Source organism: Peromyscus maniculatus, chromosome 8 (assembly GCF_049852395.1).
Source record: "Peromyscus maniculatus bairdii isolate BWxNUB_F1_BW_parent chromosome 8, HU_Pman_BW_mat_3.1, whole genome shotgun sequence".
Taxonomy (NCBI): Eukaryota; Metazoa; Chordata; class Mammalia; order Rodentia; family Cricetidae; genus Peromyscus; species Peromyscus maniculatus.
This window is the reverse complement of record NC_134859.1, coordinates 30251570-30271599: the sequence shown is the minus strand read 5'-3', so window position 1 is coordinate 30271599 and position 20030 is coordinate 30251570. Positions and strand designations below refer to the sequence as shown.

General features: G+C 49.0%; 1 protein-coding gene and 1 pseudogene across 6 annotated transcripts in view; one reads left to right on the top strand and one right to left on the bottom strand.

Annotated features, from left to right (window-relative positions):
* Positions 1-20030, top strand: part of Cyfip2 (cytoplasmic FMR1 interacting protein 2) — a 120055-nt gene that overhangs the window by 38299 nt on the left and 61726 nt on the right. For 3 of the 6 annotated variants that reach the window (XM_042283877.2, XM_042283878.2, XM_076578208.1), the window contains exons 9-19: positions 543-647; positions 2665-2756; positions 4652-4769; positions 8593-8712; positions 9153-9278; positions 12841-13007; positions 13679-13826; positions 15915-15989; positions 16997-17150; positions 18690-18846; positions 19271-19367. In XM_042283877.2, coding sequence (XP_042139811.1) covers positions 543-647; positions 2665-2756; positions 4652-4769; positions 8593-8712; positions 9153-9278; positions 12841-13007; positions 13679-13826; positions 15915-15989; positions 16997-17150; positions 18690-18846; positions 19271-19367 — 1359 coding nt within the window. The remainder of the gene's footprint in view (positions 1-542; positions 648-2664; positions 2757-4651; positions 4770-8592; positions 8713-9152; positions 9279-12840; positions 13008-13678; positions 13827-15914; positions 15990-16996; positions 17151-18689; positions 18847-19270; positions 19368-20030) is intronic. The other 3 variants (XM_015990491.3, XM_006997381.4, XM_076578209.1) reach the window with 1 other exon arrangement.
* On the bottom strand, positions 9750-9821 carry LOC121831969 (U2 spliceosomal RNA; annotated as a pseudogene).

Below are 20030 nucleotides of genomic sequence, written 5' to 3'. Positions count from 1 at the left end.
CAGTGTCCTCCATGACTCCTCAGGAACCTTTGCATTGCTGTGTTCCTGGGGACTTTTATGGTTATTGGCCAATATTCCAGTGTCTGTGTCTTGACACCTCTCACAAACAACAAAGTCCTTTCTATCTTAGTGGACCTCTAAGTGCACATTTGGATGGGAGATCCTGGGCTAAACCCTTTGCAGATAATTCTCTGCAGCTCGTTTGTGTGACTGGCAAGATCTCTCACCCCTGTGTCTCTTGCTCCTCATCTTCACAATAGCACATGGTACCTAAGAGTTTTGTGGGAACTGAGACCACACTTAAACCCTAACCACAGCCCCAGGCCCGGACTGGCTATTATAATAATACGTTGCATTTCTTGTTGAATTAAGCCCATGTTTCCTGTTAATTTAATGATTTTGAAACAGTGTATGTGTCTCTACAAGACACCAGTGAATTTGTGTGTGCCTGCACACATGTGCACGCATGCGTCATGGACCTCTGTTTTGGTTAGCTGCTCTGAGGGTGTGATGGTTTTGCGAGTGGGCCTTTCTCATTCTAGGTAATGGGCTTTGGCCTCTACCTGATGGATGGAAATGTCAGTAACATTTACAAACTGGATGCCAAGAAGAGAATCAACCTTAGCAAAATTGATAAGTTCTTTAAGGTGAGTGACTGGAGCTGGGGCTGGGCAGGGGGACAGAGTTCCTGGAGCCTCGGTCCCTGGAGGAAGGGAGGGATTAGGCAGAAAGCTGTGGAGGTGGTTCATGGGCAGCTAACGACCCTCAAGAAAAAGGGCGATAAGAACACAGGCTCCAGCTATTCCCACTAAAGCAAGGTCTGTTGCCCACCTGCCTCCAGACTCGGCTGGGATTCCGCTGGAGGCCTTGGGAGTCTTCCTGCATGCTCTTTTTCCCTTTCCTAGAATCTTTCATCTGAAGGCAGAGTTGCATCCTAGAAGACAACACCTGTGCACCTGTGTTAATTGTCATTATGCCCCAGAGCTCATGGAAGGACTAAAGGGTGGATTTTTGTTTTGTTTTGTTTTGTTTTTTGTTAAAGATTTACTTTTATTTTATGTGTATGGGTATTGTGCCTGCCTGGTCTGTCCCATGTGTGCAGTACCCATGGAGGCCAGAAGAGGGTGTTGGATACCCTGGAACTAGAGTTACATATAGTTGTAGGGTGCTGTGTGGGTACCTGGCATCAAACTTAGGTCCTCTGAAAGAGCAGCAAGTGCTCTTAACTGCTAAACTGTTTTTCCAACCTCTACACACAAAATTTTAAGTGGATTCATGTCTGCCATCATTGCCACTCTGAGGCTCGTGACAGGCTATTTCCCTGCAACATTTAAGCACAACAACTCACCAGCATTCTGCTTAAGTACAATCCCTTTGAACACCTTTGAGATCTGACCATTTGGCCCCAAAGCTTTCTAATTAAAAACATGCAGATCAATTTTAAGCCTTTGGAGTTTGGGCAAGGAGATGTCACATCTGGAACTGAATTCCCATCCTGAATTTACTCTAATGTTGGGTCCTACAGATGTGAGCCCTGCCCTGAGGGACTGTTGTGTTGTGGAAGACACTAGATGAGGCCAGGTACATTTAGATTTAAAGGGAAATAGGAGTCCGCAGAGGAGTCTTGTGGCTTGATTTCTTAGCTTTTCTCTAGAACTGCCCCAGGTGAAAACAGGCTCCATGTTGGGAAACTGCAGTGTCTGCCTTTCACCAGCAGGAAAGAAGGTAGAATCAGACTTACCCATGCCAGGGTTTAATCCGGCTCTGCTGCCTTCTGTCTGAGGAGCTTTGGGAACGGCACAGACTAGGCCTCCTGGAGCCAAGGGTTCTGATCCCAGTTCTTGCTCTGCCTGGTCTCACTTCCTGAAGAGACTTAGCTTCTTCCTGTGTGTCAGTCCCTGTGCCAGTACTGACTCCATTTGGTTATGTGTGGATGGAGATAGTAGATGGTTGGTGGTTGGATTGGTGATTAAAACCAGGGCCTTGTCCATGCTAAATAGGTCTTCTATTACTAGTTCTACTCCAACTTTTCCGTTTCACTTTGTAAAGGTAGAGTCTCACTGTGTTGCCTGGGAAGTCTGAGAACTTAGGATCCTCTTGCCTTTGTGTCATGAAGAGTGGGGAGTATAGACCTATGCCGCCAGGCTCGGCTGAGATAGTGTTTGTAAAGTGCCTGGTCCTGTGTCCAGTGCAGGAAAGATAGATGGAGGTCAACAGCAACCTCCCTTTCCACATGTCTTGGGCTTTGGTCAGGAGATGTCTGCACTTCAATGTTAGGTCTCAGGAAGGCCACCTCCAGGCAGCAGCCCTCTGCCACCTAGTCCAGTTTGGAGCAGTAGATGTCTTCTGAGCTGTAGAAATGACCCTGTACCGGGAAGCCAGCCATCTGGTCCTCTGCTTCATCTATCCTGTGTGACCTGGGACAAGCCACTTTGCTCTTCAGGCATCAATTGCTTGAAGTATACAGTTGGTTGGAGACAGGGGAAAGGCCCTGTATGCTGCTGGCTGGGCTTTTCCTCTGGATGCCAAGACCCTGTGGCAACCCCCTTATAAACAAACACAGCGACTGACCCCAGGTGCACACCGAAGCCTTACACCCCACTGGTACGTCAGCCCCGGGCCCTGCCTGTGGCATCTCACGTGCTCTGTTTGCTTCCTTTGCAGCAGCTGCAGGTGGTACCCCTTTTCGGCGACATGCAGATAGAGCTGGCCAGATACATTAAGACCAGTGCTCACTATGAAGAAAACAAGTCCAAGTGAGTGCCTGCCGTAATGTCTCTCGGCTCCTGTGAGGATGCCCAGCCCGGGCAGGGAGCGGAGGGACCACTTCAGTCCCTCCTCCCTCCCCAGAGCCCTGGGCAGGTGGATTCCCGCAGAACAGCAGTACCAGGAGGGGAAGAGCGAGGGTGCTCTGAGCCCTTTTGCACCAGCCCTTTGCTGCCAGGCTCTAAAGGGCTCAGAGCATAGCCACGCCCCTTGACCTGCTCTGCGGTAACCCCCTCCCCTCAGTGGGACAGCAGGAGTCTACTGACGGTGACAGTCATCACCCTGGTTCAGGTTTTGTGGCTTGCAGTAAGTACGTGGTTAGCGGTGTGGCCTGGATGGTTCCAGCTGTGACAGGGGGTTGGCAGCCTCCCCCTGTGTCATCTAATAAATCATAGTTCTAGGAAATCTATGCGAAGGCCTGGGAGTGAGTCAGTGGCTCCCAGAAGGGATTTTTTGGGGGGGGAGGGAGGGTGGCAGTAGTTATCTGGCTCCAGCCTCGGTCCTTCTGATCACAGAAGATATTATAAGATGGTCTATCTACATGCGTATTACCTGCAGCTAAGAGACTGTGGACTGTCGGTGTGGATCGGAGCTGGCCACCCTTTGGTCAGTGCCTTTCTTAGTTTTGCAGTGTGGGCGACTGAACTGGAGGTCTTGCACATGCTGGGCAAGCACCTTACCACTGAGCTGCAGCCCCCCTTCTCCTTCTACCTTTCATTTGGAGTTAGGGTCTCATTAAGTTGAACTCAATCTGGAGCCCAGGGATACCTTGAATTTGTGATCCTCTTACCTCGGCCACTCTTAGTAGCTGGGATTAAAATGATACCAGCAGAGCCCGTGGATGGTACAAACACCTGGGATCCCAGCAGTTGGGAAGTGGAGGCAGGAGGGTCAGGAGTTCAACAGCCTCAGCTACATTAGAACCTTGTCTCAAAAAAAACCTAGGATACCTGCAGAGGGGCCCTCGACCTACAACCTACATCTACCTGGAGACCTAGGTAGTCCTTGGGGGGAATTCAGACCATGTCTGGCAGTCTTAGAGGGAGAGGCTTGTTGGTCCAGATATTAGCTTGTAACCAGGCAGAAAGTAAGAGGTCAGAGTGACTGTGTCTCCTCTACAAGTAGCTCAAAAGGAAAAACCAGCAGTCTAAGTCAGAGGAGGGCGTCACCACTCATACTCCTTCTGAGAATCCCTTTGCATCTTCTTTTGAGTCTAAGTTCTGTCCAAACCCTTCACCTGCCTGCTGGCTTCCCATTCTCTTGGTCCGTCTACTGAGCCGCTAGTTCTGGACAGAGGGAGAGGTGCAGAGTGTGAGGGCTTTTGTTCACTTATATCCTCTCCAATTCAGGAAGGTTTTCCTAATGGTGTCTTTCAAAAGGATGGAAGAGACAGAAGACAGGAGAGGAGGGAGGAGAATGGGAAGAGAAAAGGAAGGAAGAAGAGGTGGGGAGGAGACACCAGCCACGCCTCTCAGAATGATAGGACGTCTCTCAGCATGGGTACCATCATGTCACCAGGTCTTTTTGGGAAAGGCAGGGAAGTTGCCTGTCCCAGTTTTGCTGGACTGTGATTCTAGCCTTTTGTGGCCATAGAGAGGCTATGGTCTGGGGCCTCACTCTCTCACTTAACTGGTAAGTATTGTACACTAGTGTCCAGAGACACCTGTGGAAGGATCTGGAGAAGGCAGAGGCCGGACTCTCCTTTCTAGTCATGGTGCCTACAGAGATGGCTCTGGGACTTAGACGGCCACTTGACCTTTTGGTTCCACCCAGGGGAGCCAACTATGTTGTCTGAGGACCAGGAACAGCTAGTGTGCAGAAGGAGCCTATCCCACGCAGGTGCCTGGAGCTGGGACCCACCCAAATCCTGTGGTTTTCTCCCCAGATGGACATGCACTCAGAGCAGCATCAGCCCCCAGTACAACATCTGCGAGCAGATGGTTCAGATCCGGGATGACCACATCCGTTTCATCTCTGAGCTGGCTCGCTACAGCAACAGTGAGGTGAGTTCCGTGGCTGCTCCAGGGCCAGCAGAGTACAAGAAGGCCGAGGAAGAGCAGGCAATGTGGGATAGGGGGAGCACATGGCCAGAGGGGCGGGGTGGGCTTGCTGGAAGCAGTTCAGAGTCAGACTTGGACTCTGGGTCTCCATCCCTTCATCTGCAAAATGGATGGAATGCTAACAGTGCCTGAGGAGGACGGGAGTGGCAGGGAGTCGGTGATGGAGAGAGGATTGTTAGCAGGCACAGAGGTACAGTCAGGTAAGAGAAATAGTTTCCTTCCTTCCTGTTCCTTGGGGTATCTCTACTTTTACTAAATAGCAAATATTTAAGAAAAATACAGGTTTAAACTAGCCAAGTAGGAGGAATAGCTTACAGTGTTCTGTCACACAGTAGACTGACAACGGTTGTTGATAATCATGGTTCTCGACATGAAGAAATGACATCAGAGGTGACAGATGGGCACATCTGTTCTTCACATGTTGTATACATGTGTTGAATCTTCACACTGTGTGCCATAGATATCTACAGTTGTGGTGTCAAATTAAAAAGAATCCAGACATGTTTTAAATAGAGGTAATGATAGGATTTACTTTGAAAGGTTCACTGAGATAACCAATAAGGTACCTAGCATGTGTGTTGTGTCTTGGATACAGTAAAGGCCCAGTAACTGTTTATTCCAGCTGCACAAGATTCATCCCATCTCCACCATGAGACACAGTTCTGAACACTCCTGCTCCTAACACCATCTCAATATGCATAACTATACAGAAATATATGGTCATTTCAAAAATATCATAAATGGAATCAGAGAAGAAAAAAGCCACAAAGGGCTGGGGAGGCGGCTCAGTGCGGGGAACACACATGTTGTGCAAGCATGAAGAACAATTGAATTCGGATTCCCAGAACTCACATAAAGCCAGGAGTGGTTCCACAGCACGTGTCTGTCTGCAATACCAGAGCATCTACAGCAAAACAGGAAGCTTGTGGACCAACTACCTGGTGAATGCAATGGCAGACAGCCAAGAGAGCCTGTCTCGGAGAAACTGACACCCACGGTGGTCCGCATGTGTGTGCACCATAAAGATCTCTCATGATATCAATGGTTGTGATTTGAATTTTTTAAATAGAAGAGCGTGATCTGTTCACAGGCCTAAGAAGAAATTAGATATGCAAAAGGAGAGAAAAACAATCCCAGAGACTCGTACCATCTCAGAACTAACTTTTATGGTCATATATCTTTGTGGGTCCCTTCCCATAGATACCTTTCTCACAGATACATAAGATGTGCTGTTTAAGCCTCCATGGGTCCTGAATCTGCGCTCCCACATTGTGGAAGAAGCCACATTTGCTTACTGGCTCCACCGTGTGGCCAATGGCCATAGTGATCATCTTTTCCCAAACCCCAGCTCAGGAAGTACCGGTGATCATAACCTAGCTCATTTGAAATAGGGTCAGTCTGACAAATACAGGCAGTGTGGTCAGTAGCCTCGGAGCCCACAAGGACCAGGTCGAGTCCAAACCTGTAGCTTTCTTAGCAAATGTGCTGGTCAACTGACATAAGCAGGAGAATCCTGCTTATGAATCCTGAATCCTGAGGCTGGAATTCCTGGTCACGTGTCTGTGCCATCTGAGACTAATTCTGGCCAAAGATAATTTTTTATTAAATTACCTCTTGGTATTCATGTGTGATTGCTACAGGATATACTACTAACACCAGAGTCTACAGATGCTCCAGTCCCTTGTGAAAGTCATTTTTTTTCATATAACCTATTTGCATACTTGAATATATTATAAATTGTCTCTATTTTTATAAGACCTAATACAATGTGCAAATGTCATATAACCTAGTTTCATCTCTGTTACTATGATAAAATACTCTTGAGAAAAGGCGACTTAAAGAATAAAGATTTTATTTCAGTTCACAATTCCAGGTCATAGCCCATCACTTTGAGGAAGCCACAGAGGTAAGAGCTTGAGACAGCTATTCACATCACACCCACAGTTAAGAGGAGAAAGAAATGAATGCATGCTTGCTCTCTGGCGTGCTTGCTTATGCTCAGCTCAATCTCTAATACACAATTCATTACCTCCTGATCAGGGAATGGTGCTGCCCAGTGTAGGCTGGACCTTCCCATATCCATTAACTTAATTAAGATGATCCCCATGGACATACCTACAAAACTGACGCAATGTAGACAATCTCCCATTGAGACACCCTCCTAAGGTGACTCTAGGTTGTGCCAAGTTGACAATGAAAACTAACCATCACATCATAAATAGTTGTTTTGCTGTATTTAGGGGATAATATCAAGATCATATATAGATACAGCATTTTCCCCCAATATTTCCCATCTACCATTGCTTGAACTTGTTGGATGCAGACTACCTCAGACACATAGGGCCAAATGGACATGCTAACATGATAACATGATAACATGTTATCAGTTTTCATGACTTTCACTAGTAACATTCTACAAAATGCCATAAACCCTGAATTCAAAAATTGTGAGCCATTGCCCACAAAGAAATTCAGAATTCTTGTGAGCCTCTTGCCACAGCATTTTTATCAGCACAGAATCTGGTTTTATCTCCATTTCTATCTAAAGATACCTTTGTGACATTTTTTTGTTGATTCATTGACATTAGCTGAGGGTCAACAGCACCATGACTTCTGTTTGAATGACGTGTTTCTAGACATGTCTGCCCCAGGGTTCCTGCGGGTAGTGTAACACTGCATAGGACAGTGATTCTCAGCCTGTGGGTCACGACCCCTCTAGAGGTCAAACAGTCCTTTCACAGGGGTCACCAAAAACCATCAGAGAACAGATATTTAAATTACAATACCTAACAGTAGCAAAACTGTATTTATGAAGTAGCAAGAAAAAATAATTTTATGGTAGGGGGTCACCACATGAGGAACTGTATTACAGGGTCACAGCATTGGGAAGGTTGAGAACCACTGGCCTAGCACATCGGTTCTGTTTGAAATGGTTAATTAAAAGAACAAAAATGTGGGCATCCTGATGTTGTTTAGGCTACAGAGAAGATGTCGCCTTGCAATATGAGAGCTGAACCAAAAAGGCAGAAGCCTCTACTCAGCTGGAGACAAGCAGGAGTCTTCAGGGGATGGAAACCTTGCTACAAGGGTTAATTTGGGAAATTACAGCTAGACAGTAGTGATAAAACAGATTTACAATGATAGTGTCCATCATTAGTGACTACCTATACATATTCATGTGATATATATGTGTGTGTGTGTGTGTGTGTGTGTGTGTGTGTGTGTGTGTGTGTGTGTGTATCATGTGGATACATCCATCCTTATGGTGTGGATGGAGGATTACACATATAGACATTTGTGTCAGATCTTTTTAATCATTGCATTGTAGCTAGTCAATGAGCTGCGACATCATTTTAGTGATTTGTGATTAGCACTGTACATAAAGTAGACCATGAAACTAGAAGGAGTCCTATGAAGTCACAGTGTTGTGTGACAGTCACTGCTTGCATACATACCTGTATTTAATATCACTGCAAAGGAGAGATCTTGGGTCACTGACTAGCCTGCACTTCCTATTGTGAATACAGCCTTGGCTGTAAGACTGTAGGGTGAGGCTAAGCAGGGCTCGAAAATGACACCTCCTGAATCAGAACCCTCAGCCACTTACAAGACAGGGGGCCCTCAGCAAGACGACTGTCAAAGCCAAGTCGACCTAGCAAAGGGAGCATAACAGTTGCACAGTTTTTACAGGGGAATTTGAGGAGCAATGCTCAAGAGCCCCAGACACATGGACCGTGAAGTGAATATGAAATTCTGTGTCCCTCAGGTGGTGACAGGCTCAGGGCTGGACAGCCAGAAGTCAGATGAAGAGTACCGAGAGCTTTTTGACCTGGCCCTTCGAGGCCTGCAGCTTCTATCCAAGTGGAGTGCCCATGTCATGGAGGTGGTAGGTGTCCTGAGGTGCCAGCCCTCACACTGACCTAGTTCACATGGCATCTGCCTTTCAACATTAATTCATAGACCACACCTCATACCCAACTGAAACCTACATTTTTTAAGTATATTCATGGAACTATGTGACCTTGAATTAAGAATATTTTCATCACTTTAAAAAAAAAATAAAATAAAACCACACCTGGGATGGCTAGGACCCAGCACTCATATTAGGTGGCTCACAGCCTCTTGTGACTCCAGCACAAGTGCCCTGGTGCCTCTGGCTTCCGTGAGCACTCACACTGACATGCACATCCCCACAAACAGATGCATATGCACATAAGCATCATTAAAGATAGACCTTAAAATCATCTTTTAAAAACCCACGTCTATCACCTCATGTTGCTTACCATTCTTCACTTGACGGGCATTGGCTGGTTCTTCTCTCCCCAGTACTCTTGGAAGCTGGTTCACCCCACAGACAAGTTCTGCAATAAGGACTGCCCGGGAACAGCCGAAGAGTACGAGCGAGCCACGCGCTACAACTACACCAGCGAGGAGAAGTTTGCCTTTGTGGAGGTGGGTGCCAAGACCCTGCTCTCCCCACCCACCTGCCCCCAGACTGCTGCTCCCTGTGGTTCCTGGGGTGTTCTGATCACCCCACAATGGTGTCATTTTAACTTGCTGCCCTCTTCTGACTTTTCTCATCCAGGTGGTTCTCTGTTGAAAGTTACTAAGAAACGATGAGGGATGCAGCTAGTTTAAAGTTCCGCCATTGACTCTGGAGGGTTCTTGAGGCCTCGCCCCTCGTGAAGGAGCAGTTGCCAGTTACTGGGGTAGTAAGAGTCGTGTTTCTTTAGGAGTGTGGCCATTGGTTGGTTCCCCGTGCCCCAGTGGATGGATGACTCCATGCCCGTGTGTGTGGGCAGCACTAACTGGACTCACTGGGTTAACACATAATAAATAAGTGCTTATGAAAGGAGCCTATGACATTGGAAGGGGGGTGTGATCAGGGGTCCCGAGGGAGGCCAGAGTGGGGAGGGAGGATGGATAGGATCAAGATATAATATAAATGTGTGACATTTTCTACACTTGATCTTAGCCAAAAGGCCGAGAAGCGATGTGTGTGACATTTTCTAAGGATTCATTTTTAAAAATATATGGGGAGGACTGGCAAGGTGGTTGGGTGGATGAGAGCAGTGACTATAAACACATGAGGACCCGAGTTCGGATCCCCGGCACCCACATAATAAAGTAGAACATGGTTACACCCTTCACCCGAGTGCTGTGGGGATGGAGACAGGATAGCTGAGCTACAACCCCAACCCACTTTTGCTTTGGTTTTTCTGTTAGTTTTTATTGAGACAGAGTCTCACTAAGTTGCCCTTGAACTCCCTTGATAGCGGAGGCAGGTCTGCAGGCTTGTCCTGTCAAGCCTGGCTGAGTTTTAACTTTTCACTGGGGCACTCACACTGTAAATGTTCCTTTAACAGCCACACCAAGGGGGATCTCACATTATCGCCAAGTCTCCCTGAGGGTCCCATTGTTCTGTGCCCTCAGAGGCCTTGGTGGTGGCCATCTCACTAATGATCTTGGCCATGATTCTAATGGTCATGGAGATGAGTCTCATTGACCTTGCTGCTCTCATTTCCCAGAATCTAATACCAAGTATCTTTTCACGTGCGTATTGGCCATTCTCCTCTCATCCTGTGTGTTCTGTCCAAGTCTTTGCCCGTTTTTAAAGGTTGTATTTGTGCCTTTTCATTATTAAATTTTGAGAATTCTGTCTGTATCCTCATCGCAAGACTTGGATCATGTGTGTGTTGCTTCTCTACTTGGTGACTTTGCCTCTTTGGATTTTTGGCAATGCCTTTTGAGGAGCACTGGTTTTGTATTTTGCCAGAGTCCAGTTTATTACCTCATCATTTTACAGTATGTGAATGGGGGATTCTAGCTAAGAAATCTTTACCTAGTCTTAAGTTGCAAAGACTTTTCCCCCTCAGGTCCAACAGCCTTGCCCACTCTATGTTTAGAATTATTCCGACCCCTTCTTTATTCATTTGTCTCAGTGGTTTAATTATGTGTTTGTGTGTGAGAGAGAATGAGCATGTGAGTGTCTAAGGAGGCCGGAGGCATCAAGTACCCTTGGGCTGGAGTTACAGGAAATGGTAAGCGGCCCAACATGGTTGTTGGGAACCGAACTTGGGTCTGCAAAAGCAGTTAATGCTCTTAACTGCTACGCCAGCTCTCTAGCCCCTGTCTGATTTTTTTTTTTTAAATTTTACCTCTGGCCAGGAGCCCAGATCTTTTAGAGTCTGACTACCTTTGAATGCCTCTCTTATTAGTGTTCTTCACAATACCTTACTGCAGCAAAAGCATTCCACTCCTTCTGGGACTAGCCTCCCCTTCTGACCAGGTTTCTCACCCTAATTGCTAGTGTTTTTGTTGTTGTTGGTTTGTTTGGGGGTGTCTGGGTTTTTATTTTGTTTGATTTCTTTAGCATTTAGAGAAGGAAACAAGCCCGGGGTGTAAGCCCATCATCGCTCATTCCCTCATCCTTCCTGTTCAACAGAAGGATCCAGATAGGGGCTTTTCAGTCAGTGACAGTGGCCTGCTTCATGAAGCACAGTCTTGGTTTTGTAGCAAGATATAAGTATCATTTTCTAAGTGTCACTTATTTTTGTGTAACACAAATGGCTATAAATATGCAGGAGGTCCACTGTGACATGTCAGCATTTCGGACACAGTGTGTAGAGTTCAGTTCAGCTAATCTGCATATCCATCCCTTCTAATTATCCTGGCTGTGAACATTCAGAATCCTTTCTCGCAGCTATTCTGAACTGTGCAGCTCCTTATGCAGCGCAGCTCTCCCCCTGTGACGTAGCTAGCACTGGACATGGTCCCCCCCAGCCAACCGCAGCTCTCCCCCTGTGACGTAGCTAGCACTGGACATGGTCCCCCCTAGCCAACCGCAGCTCTCCCCCTGTGATGTAGCTAGCACTGGACATGGTCCCCCCCTAGCCAACCACAGCTCTCCCCCTGTGACGTAGCTAGCACTGGACATGGTCCCCCTAGCCAACCGCAGCTCTCCCCCTGTGACGTAGCTAGCACTGGACATGGTCCCCCTAGCCAACCGCAGCTCTCCCCCTGTGACGTAGCTAGCACTGGACATGGTCCCCCTAGCCAACCGCAGCTCTCCCCCTGTGACGTAGCTAGCCCTGGACATGGTCCCCCCCAGCCAACCGCAGCTCTCCCCCTGTGATGTAGCTAGCACTGGACATGGTCCCCCCTAGCCAACCCCACTCCTGTACACGTGAGTCGTCGCCTCTCCGTTACGGGCTGCTGTGGCCTTCCAGAACTCTGACAATTAGACCAGGCTACCTGGGCGTTGAGCCCCAAGAATCCAACTTGCTCTGTCTCCCAATGTGGGAACTATCAGCACACCACCATGCTCTGCATTTTTTTACGTGGGTTCTGGTGTTTGAACTTGGGTATCAACACTTGCAATGCAAACACTTCAACTGAATCAATCTCTCTCTCTCTCTCTCTCTCTCTCTCTCTCTCTCTCTCTCTCTCTCTCTCTCTCTCTCTCTCTCCAGCTCCTCTTTCTTTTTCATTTTAAGTTTTGTTCTGTGCCCGATTTAATTGGGTGAGTTCTGTCATGCATATGGCGGAATTTCTTCTTTGTGGCTATGTGGTCTTGCATTGTTTGTATCTACCACGGTTTCTCTCTCTACTCACCACCAGTGACCACCTCAGTGGATCCTGTCCTGGCTGTGATGACTAGTACAACAGTTAGCATACTGGTTTCCCTGCCCTCAGTTACACCCAGAAGTAGGATGGCTGAATCACGTGACACTTCCAGTTCTAGCTTCTCAGGAAAACCCCATCCTCTTTCCATAATGGCCACTCACAGTATGTGGGAGTTCCCCTTTAGTATAACTACTGATGGAGAGAGCAGAGCTCTGATCTGTGAGTACTTGGCACCATTTCTTACCTAGTCATGCCCCTGACAGTTTTAGAGGCACTAGCCTCACACTCTGGGTACCTCCAGTGGCCCCCTTCCCTGCAGCGTGGCCAAGTTCAGTGAGCAGATGGTGATAAGGGATAGCTAGGCTGACACTTGCTCTATGCCCACCAGGTGATCGCCATGATCAAGGGCCTGCAGGTGCTCATGGGAAGGATGGAGAGTGTCTTCAACCAGGCCATCCGCAACACTATTTATGCGGCCCTGCAGGATTTCGCCCAGGTGACATTACGTGAGCCGTTGCGGCAAGCGGTGCGCAAGAAAAAGAATGTCCTTATCAGGTGGGTCCTTGGATGGCCCCGTTCAGGGTACTGCAGAACTGAGGGATGCTGGGCTGGAAGAAGAGGGCCTTGTAGCTCAGTCAGCTTCCAGCATGGCTTTTAAACACAGAGACACTCTGGCAGTAGACATTTGTGATAAGCCAAGCTTCTATGCAGAACCTGAATGCAAACCTGCTGCTGTCTAAAAAGTGAATTATTCAAATGAGTTCTCTGACTGTCAGTCCCTTGTTTGTAAAATGGGATCGTGGTGCCCACTGTATCCATGGCTGTGGGATGATGAAATGAGATAATCCATGTGTAGACTTCAGCACACATGGTGTAGAGGGAACAGGCTATAAATATAAGCTCTTTTTAAAACTTGATCCATGTGGTTAGTGATGCTAATGAGATGTTCCTGTAGCTTGCTCCTACTCTCCCCATCCCCAGGTCCTGCAGGCTCCTGTCCCCCACATGGCTCAGAGCTGAATTCTTAGGTAGTCAATGGCCACCAAAGCCACAGGAGCCACTTGTTCAAAGCATCTTAACACCAACAACAGCATCCCTGAGTGGGTCCAGAAATGAATGTGCATCCCAAACACTTAGACCTCTAATGCAGGAGATGCTGAGACATTCTGGGGCCTGGAAACAGCCTTGCAGACACCTGAGCTAAGTCCCTGTTCCTCCTTCCCCAGTGTCCTGCAGGCAATTCGCAAGACCATCTGTGACTGGGAGGGAGGCCGAGAGCCCCCCAATGACCCATGTTTAAGAGGGGAAAAGGACCCCAAAGGTGGCTTTGACATCAAGGTGCCCCGCCGTGCTGTGGGACCATCCAGCACACAGGTAAGGGGTTCTGGGGCAGCCTGGCTTCTCTGACTCCAGGTCAGTTGGACCAAGGAAGGGTGACATGCTGTACCATGGGGTAGTGGGATGGGGATCCTTGTGAGGAAGGGCAGGGCTAAGTAGCTGCTCTGGGTTTTTCCTGATGTCTTGTTTTGATGTAAAAGGAAGACTACTGGTCTAAGATTCAGGAGACCTGGGTTCTAGTCCTAGACACCTGTGTGACCTTGGGCATGTTACACGGTCTCTCTGTGCCTCAGTTGTCTAGTCTGAGCAGTGGGGGCAGCACCGTATCTGCCTACCCAGCCATCTCCAAGTGCTGCAAAGCTCACATTCTGCAGAGCAGGAGGGGTCCAACATGGAGTCCATGCACATCGGTCTGTATTTTAGTGACCACAGCCCCCTTGTCTAGAGTGGCATCCTGGCATGGAAACTTACAAGTTCTGCCTCTGACTAGCTGTATGTTCCTGGGCAAGCATCTTAATCTCTCAGCTCTGCTTATCTTCTGAAAACGAAAACTTTGGATGAGATCACGTTGCCAACAAAACACTTTCCTAATTTTTCCAGCCTTTTTCAGAGACAACCCACAAGCTTGGCAGGCCTCCTCCCCTTAGAGACAGTCTGGTTGTCAGAAATACCCTGAGTTCCCAGCTGGAACTTCCTCAATAAAATGATGTCTGTGTTCCTCCAGGGCAGTCTTAAAATTACATGGAGGGAAAAAGAGGGAATCACGGAGTTAAGTCCTTACTGCCAATGTAGGAAAAGGTATTCCCTGGTCTCCTTTCTGTGGTATTTGAAAACAGATGCGTCTTACTGTAACCGTCAGGGTCTTGCAGGCTCCAGAAGCCCCAAGCTGGAAGCTCCTCTTTATAAGACCTTTCAAGCCCGTCTCTGCTCTGGATCACCCGAAGCGGGCCATCTGAGGCCCTTTCTGCCCCCTCCTTCTGTGTGTGTCCGTGTCTGGGCAGGGCTGGGGCTGAGCAGGGGCAGGTGAGTGTTTGGCAAGGTTCTTACCACTTCCGTTAGCCTCACAGTTTCCAGGGACCAGTGTGCACAGACTTTGTCTTCTGCATGTGGGACACCCCAGAGAAGCCTTTACAGTTCTGAAAGATTTCTAACTCCAAGTGCCCTGGTGTGGCTGAATGGCTCTCGGGCATTTCTCTCAGTCCTGAGAGGCAGATGAAGACAAGATCTGAGAGAAGCAAGGAGAGAAAGATGGAGGGGTTAGAGACACCGAGAAGACAGAAGAGAGAGGCATGCATCTTTGTGGATGTTTGAGAACTGCAAGTCGGTCAGTTACCAAAAGCTAAACCCCACCCCCAGGTGCCGCTAGGGTAGACTGATATAGCACAGATGTGTTTAGTTGACTCCTAGACAGCCCCAGAGCTGGAAGAGTGCTGAGAGGTAAACTCACCCCTCCCCCATCACAGATGGGGTAACTGAGGTCCAGAAAGGGGAAGTGACTTGTCCAAGTCACAAGATGAGTGCCAGGTAGAGGTGGAACAAGAACCCAGGTCTCCTGATGTCCACCCCAGGGCTCCATGGCAGCCCTCAGAAGGCAGCAGATGTAGGCATCACATGGAGTTGGGCAGTAGCCTGTCCCGGTGGATTAAATGCCTGTTGAATTCATACAGTTAGCTAGAGAACTGACACTGTTCAGAATAACCCCACCTTTCTAGTGGTTAGAGCTGGGTGTGAACCCAGTCACCACAGCCCCCCTTCTTTGGGGGAACTCATCATTAGCACAGGCCTACTGACAGGTTCATAGAGGGTGGACTGTCTAGGAAACCAGCCACAGTGGTCATCCTTCCCCACGGAGGGGATCCTGCACAGGGTGTCACGGCATGCAGACCTGTGACTGCCAGGCCCACGGTGGGTGAGACCCTCGGGCCCATCCAGAAGCAGCAGAGCGTAGCGTGGTTGCTGGGAGGTCGGAGGAGCGTGTCACATGTGGCCCCTGCAGTTGTTGGTGGCTTTCCCACTGTATACAATACCTCTCGCTTTTCTCTTTCTCTCTCTTTCTCTCTCTCCCTCCTCCCTGTCTCTCCTACCCTCCCACTCCCTCTTCCTTCTCTCCTATCTATGTCTTAGGCCTGCCAGTGGTCCCCGAGGGCTTTGTTTCACCCCACTGGTGGCACACAGGGCCGAAGAGGCTGCCGATCCCTGGTATAACACCGCCTGGCTGGGTTGGTTTGGGGGCCTACTGCGGGAGGCCGCAGGAACAGACTAGCCTGGCTTCAAGGCCCTTTCCAATCCTCAGACTCAAAGACAAATGGTGTGAAAAAAAAATCTAGATTAGCAGAAAGAACAACCCTGCTGCCCTTGGGCCCTTTGCATGTAGGGCACTCTGTCAGCAGCAGCTGAGTGTCTTGTAGCCCCCCTGTGTAAGTATGGATGTTAACTTGCATTCCGCCCAGAATCTTTGGAAGGCTGTGAAATGCAGCCCCAGCCACCAGAGGGCGCCAGCATTCACTGACAGGTTCAAAACACTGAGGCTCAGAAACCAGGTGGTGGCGGGGAGGGGGTACTGTTTTGAGCTTTGTCTGTGGCATAACCCCTCCGAATGCTAGAGCTGAGAAGACTGGGTTGAGAACTCATCTGGTCCAATTCCTCCTGTTAGATTCAGGCAACTGGAGCCCAGAGTGGAGGCTTTTGTCGTCTAAGGTCACACAGCAAGTCAATGGCAGTGCCTGGCTTTGAACCTGGCTCTTTTGATTCCTGGTTCAGTGCCCCATCCATGCGGTTACCATGGTCATCTGGGAAGTCAGAGAGTGACTGTAGCGTGACATGGATGTCCATGCCCTTGGTTAAGCAGGGCAGGCAGGAACCTTTCATGGGCCTTAACTCCCTGCCATTGTCAGATCCACCTAGGGGCACTGTGGGCCCTAGGCAGAGAACGCTCCAGAGCTGGTTAGTCTGCCTCTCGGAGGTTTTTGCAAGGGCGGGTGGCAAGCTCGGTGATGGAATGCTTGCCTGGCATGTGCTGGGTCCCAGAACGGCAAGGAGAGAGCAGGTTTCCAGAGCTCCAAATCCAGTTCTCTGCCTACATCAGTGCTTCCTTAAGGCAGTTCTCTCGAAGAGTAGGAAAAAAAGAACAAGGGAGGTAGGAAGGGAGGGCAACTTCTCCCTCAGCATGGAGGGCCACCCTGACCTTCTCTCCTCTTCTTTTCAAGCTGTACATGGTCCGTACCATGCTGGAGTCGCTCATCGCCGACAAGAGCGGCTCCAAGAAGACACTCCGAAGCAGCCTGGATGGACCCATCGTCCTCGCCATAGAGGACTTCCACAAGCAGTCCTTCTTCTTCACACACTTGCTCAACATCAGCGGTAAGCCTCCGAAAGAAGAGGGGCCAGCCATCTCCCAGGGCAACCAAGGCGGCAGGGCTGGAAGTTGTAGAGAGACGGAATCATGAGCCACAGGGGAGGCTCATTTCGCTCCCAGGGGCAAAAGAATTCATTAAAAACAACAAGAAGTAAAACCTTTCTGTCCTCTTGGGAGGTAGGAAAGGCCAGGCTCTGTCGCACCCGTTCTGACCAAATGAATTTGTCTGGTAGACAGTCATGGCTAGTAGGAAGGGGGATCGTACAGGAATACACATCTGTAGCCCAATGTGCACCGGATCACCCTGTGGCTAGTTAGGAGGGGTGTATTAGAATATTGTTTTAAGGTGTGGTGCTTTTGTTTATGTTGCATTTGTTTAACTCTGTGAAGCTGTGCTCCTGTGCCTGTCTAAAACACCTGATGGTCTCATAAAGAGCTGAATGGCCATAGCAAGGCAGGAGAAAGGATGGGTGGGGCTGGCAGGCAGAGAGGATAAGTAGAAGAAGACAAGAGATGGAGTGAAGAGATCACGGAGCCAGAGAAGGAGGAGTTCAGGGGCCAGCCACCCAGCCACCCGGCAAGCCACAGAGTAAGAGTAAGATTTACAGAAGTAAGAGAATAAGAAAGCTGAAAGGCAAAAGGTAGACAAGATAGGTTAAGGAAAGCTGGCTAGACAATAAGTCAAGCTAAGGCTGGGCATTTATAGGTAAGAATAAGCCTCTGTGTGTAATTTATTGGGGAGCTGGGTGGCGGGCCCCCACAGAAGAGCCAAAGAAACAACAAACAACAGAGGGGCAATCAAACAAGGATTCGTGCACTGGGTCAGCCTGGAGCTAGTTAGGAGGGGGAATCATACAGGAATACATGTCTGTAGCCAGTGTGCGCCGGATCAGCCTTTTGTTGGCCAGAATGGATATAAACTCTGTTGTACCCATTGCTCCTAGCTGGGGAGGTTTCCAGACTGCACCTCAGTCCTGTGCCCTCTTCTTCCTCTTCTCTGAGAGGTTGGATGGAGCAGGGTAAAGACAAGTAGGACCCCAGTGGCATGGGAGTCCCAGTGCACGTGTGAAAAACAGTCCAGGCTTCTCCATTAGAGAATGACCTAAGTTGGGCTTTCAAGACCTCCAAACAGTAAGGGATCCAGAATTACCACACACAGGAGATGAGGGAACCAGGCTTCCTTGAAAGTGAGTACTGATGGATGTGTTTTTAAAACACTGTATGTATGTAAATCACACTTCCGTAGGACGACTCTGGGGGGGGGGTAGTGGAAATGGGGGGAAGACAATGTTTGAAACATCACCACCCCCTCCCCCATAACTTGCCCTGTCCCAGAAGCTGGCAGATGCCATTCACCATAGATGCCACTAAGCTGGCTTCAGGCTCAAGACAGCAAGATCAGGGAAGGGCTGAAGATGACGTGCCTGCCATGCATGCACCTAGCACACTGATGTCAGTAGCAGTGACAGCCAATGGACAGCAAACGCTGTGACGTGTGAGCGCTTTCTCCTAAGCCAAGGCTTGCTCTCTCCCTGTACTTCCAGAAGCCCTACAGCAGTGCTGTGACCTCTCCCAGCTCTGGTTCCGAGAATTCTTCCTGGAGTTAACCATGGGCCGGCGAATCCAGTTCCCCATTGAGATGTCCATGCCCTGGATTCTAACGGACCATATCCTGGAAACCAAAGAGCCTTCCATGATGGAGTAAGAGGCAGGATTGGGCCAACCAGGGAGCTCCTGGGGCTGAGTGGGAGGAGGGCTTGCCACTGACCTCTTTTGTAGAAGCTGCTGAGTAGACATGAGGCATCGTACTCTGCCCCAAGGCCTCAGCCCACCTGCCTTTCATACCTTTGTTCATCTCATAGCAGCCATGCTGGGGAAATTATAATCTCTAGGAACCAAGAAGTGCTATCCTAGGCTATTTTCTGACCAGGGGATTCATTAGCATCATGGGCTTCTAATATCTGTGTGCAGACTGGAGAGCAAGTCCTTCCTAAGTGGAGGCACTGGGAGCAGGGGGAGGGGCGGAAAGTTGTCTTCAACTCCAAGCCATCGGCCTCATGGCCCATGCCTCCTGTTTTCCAGGCCAGTGTAACTTGCCCCCCATGACATTTGTGTTCCCTCCCAGGTATGTCCTCTACCCCTTGGATCTGTACAACGACAGCGCCTACTATGCTCTCACCAAGTTCAAAAAGCAGTTTCTCTATGATGAGATTGAAGCCGAGGCAAGTGACGCGCACTTCCTTCATTCCTGTAGTCTCTCAAGATGCTGGGCTTGTCCAGTGCTTAGCCGCTGGGGGGATGCCAGTGACTCCAGGGACCAATATTCATGATTGCTGCAGCTGTCACCCCTAAGAGTGTACAATGGCCCACCCCTTTCTCTCCACATCCCTAGTCTATGCTATATACCATGAGGGGTTTCAAGGACCTTCATATGCATATACACTTTGGCTTGCAAATGATGCCATCAAACTACTCCAGAGGCAGGCCATGAGCTCTGGAAAAGACCCTGAGGCCTCGGAACGGGCTGGGAATATCTAGGCAAGAATTCAGAGTTGGTTCTAGAAAGGGGACATGGAGTCTAAATGAACACTCCTACTCTGACCCTGTAGCTTCCTTATCTCTAGAAGATCATGAGGTTCAGAGGCCCAGGCAGGAGGCCTCCGGTACCTGGGTATGAGGCTAGCACCATGGGTGTAAAGCCAGTACCATGCACAGCACCCACTGTGGGTTTTGCTCTGTGTAATATAGTGGGTGTCAAACAATAGGTACAGAAACCTTTAAATAAAGACATCATCTTACAGACTGGATAGAGAGGAATCAAAGACTGATCCCTTCCTTTCGCTCTGGCTCATGCCCTACTGTTGCCAGAGCCCAGTCTCTTTCAA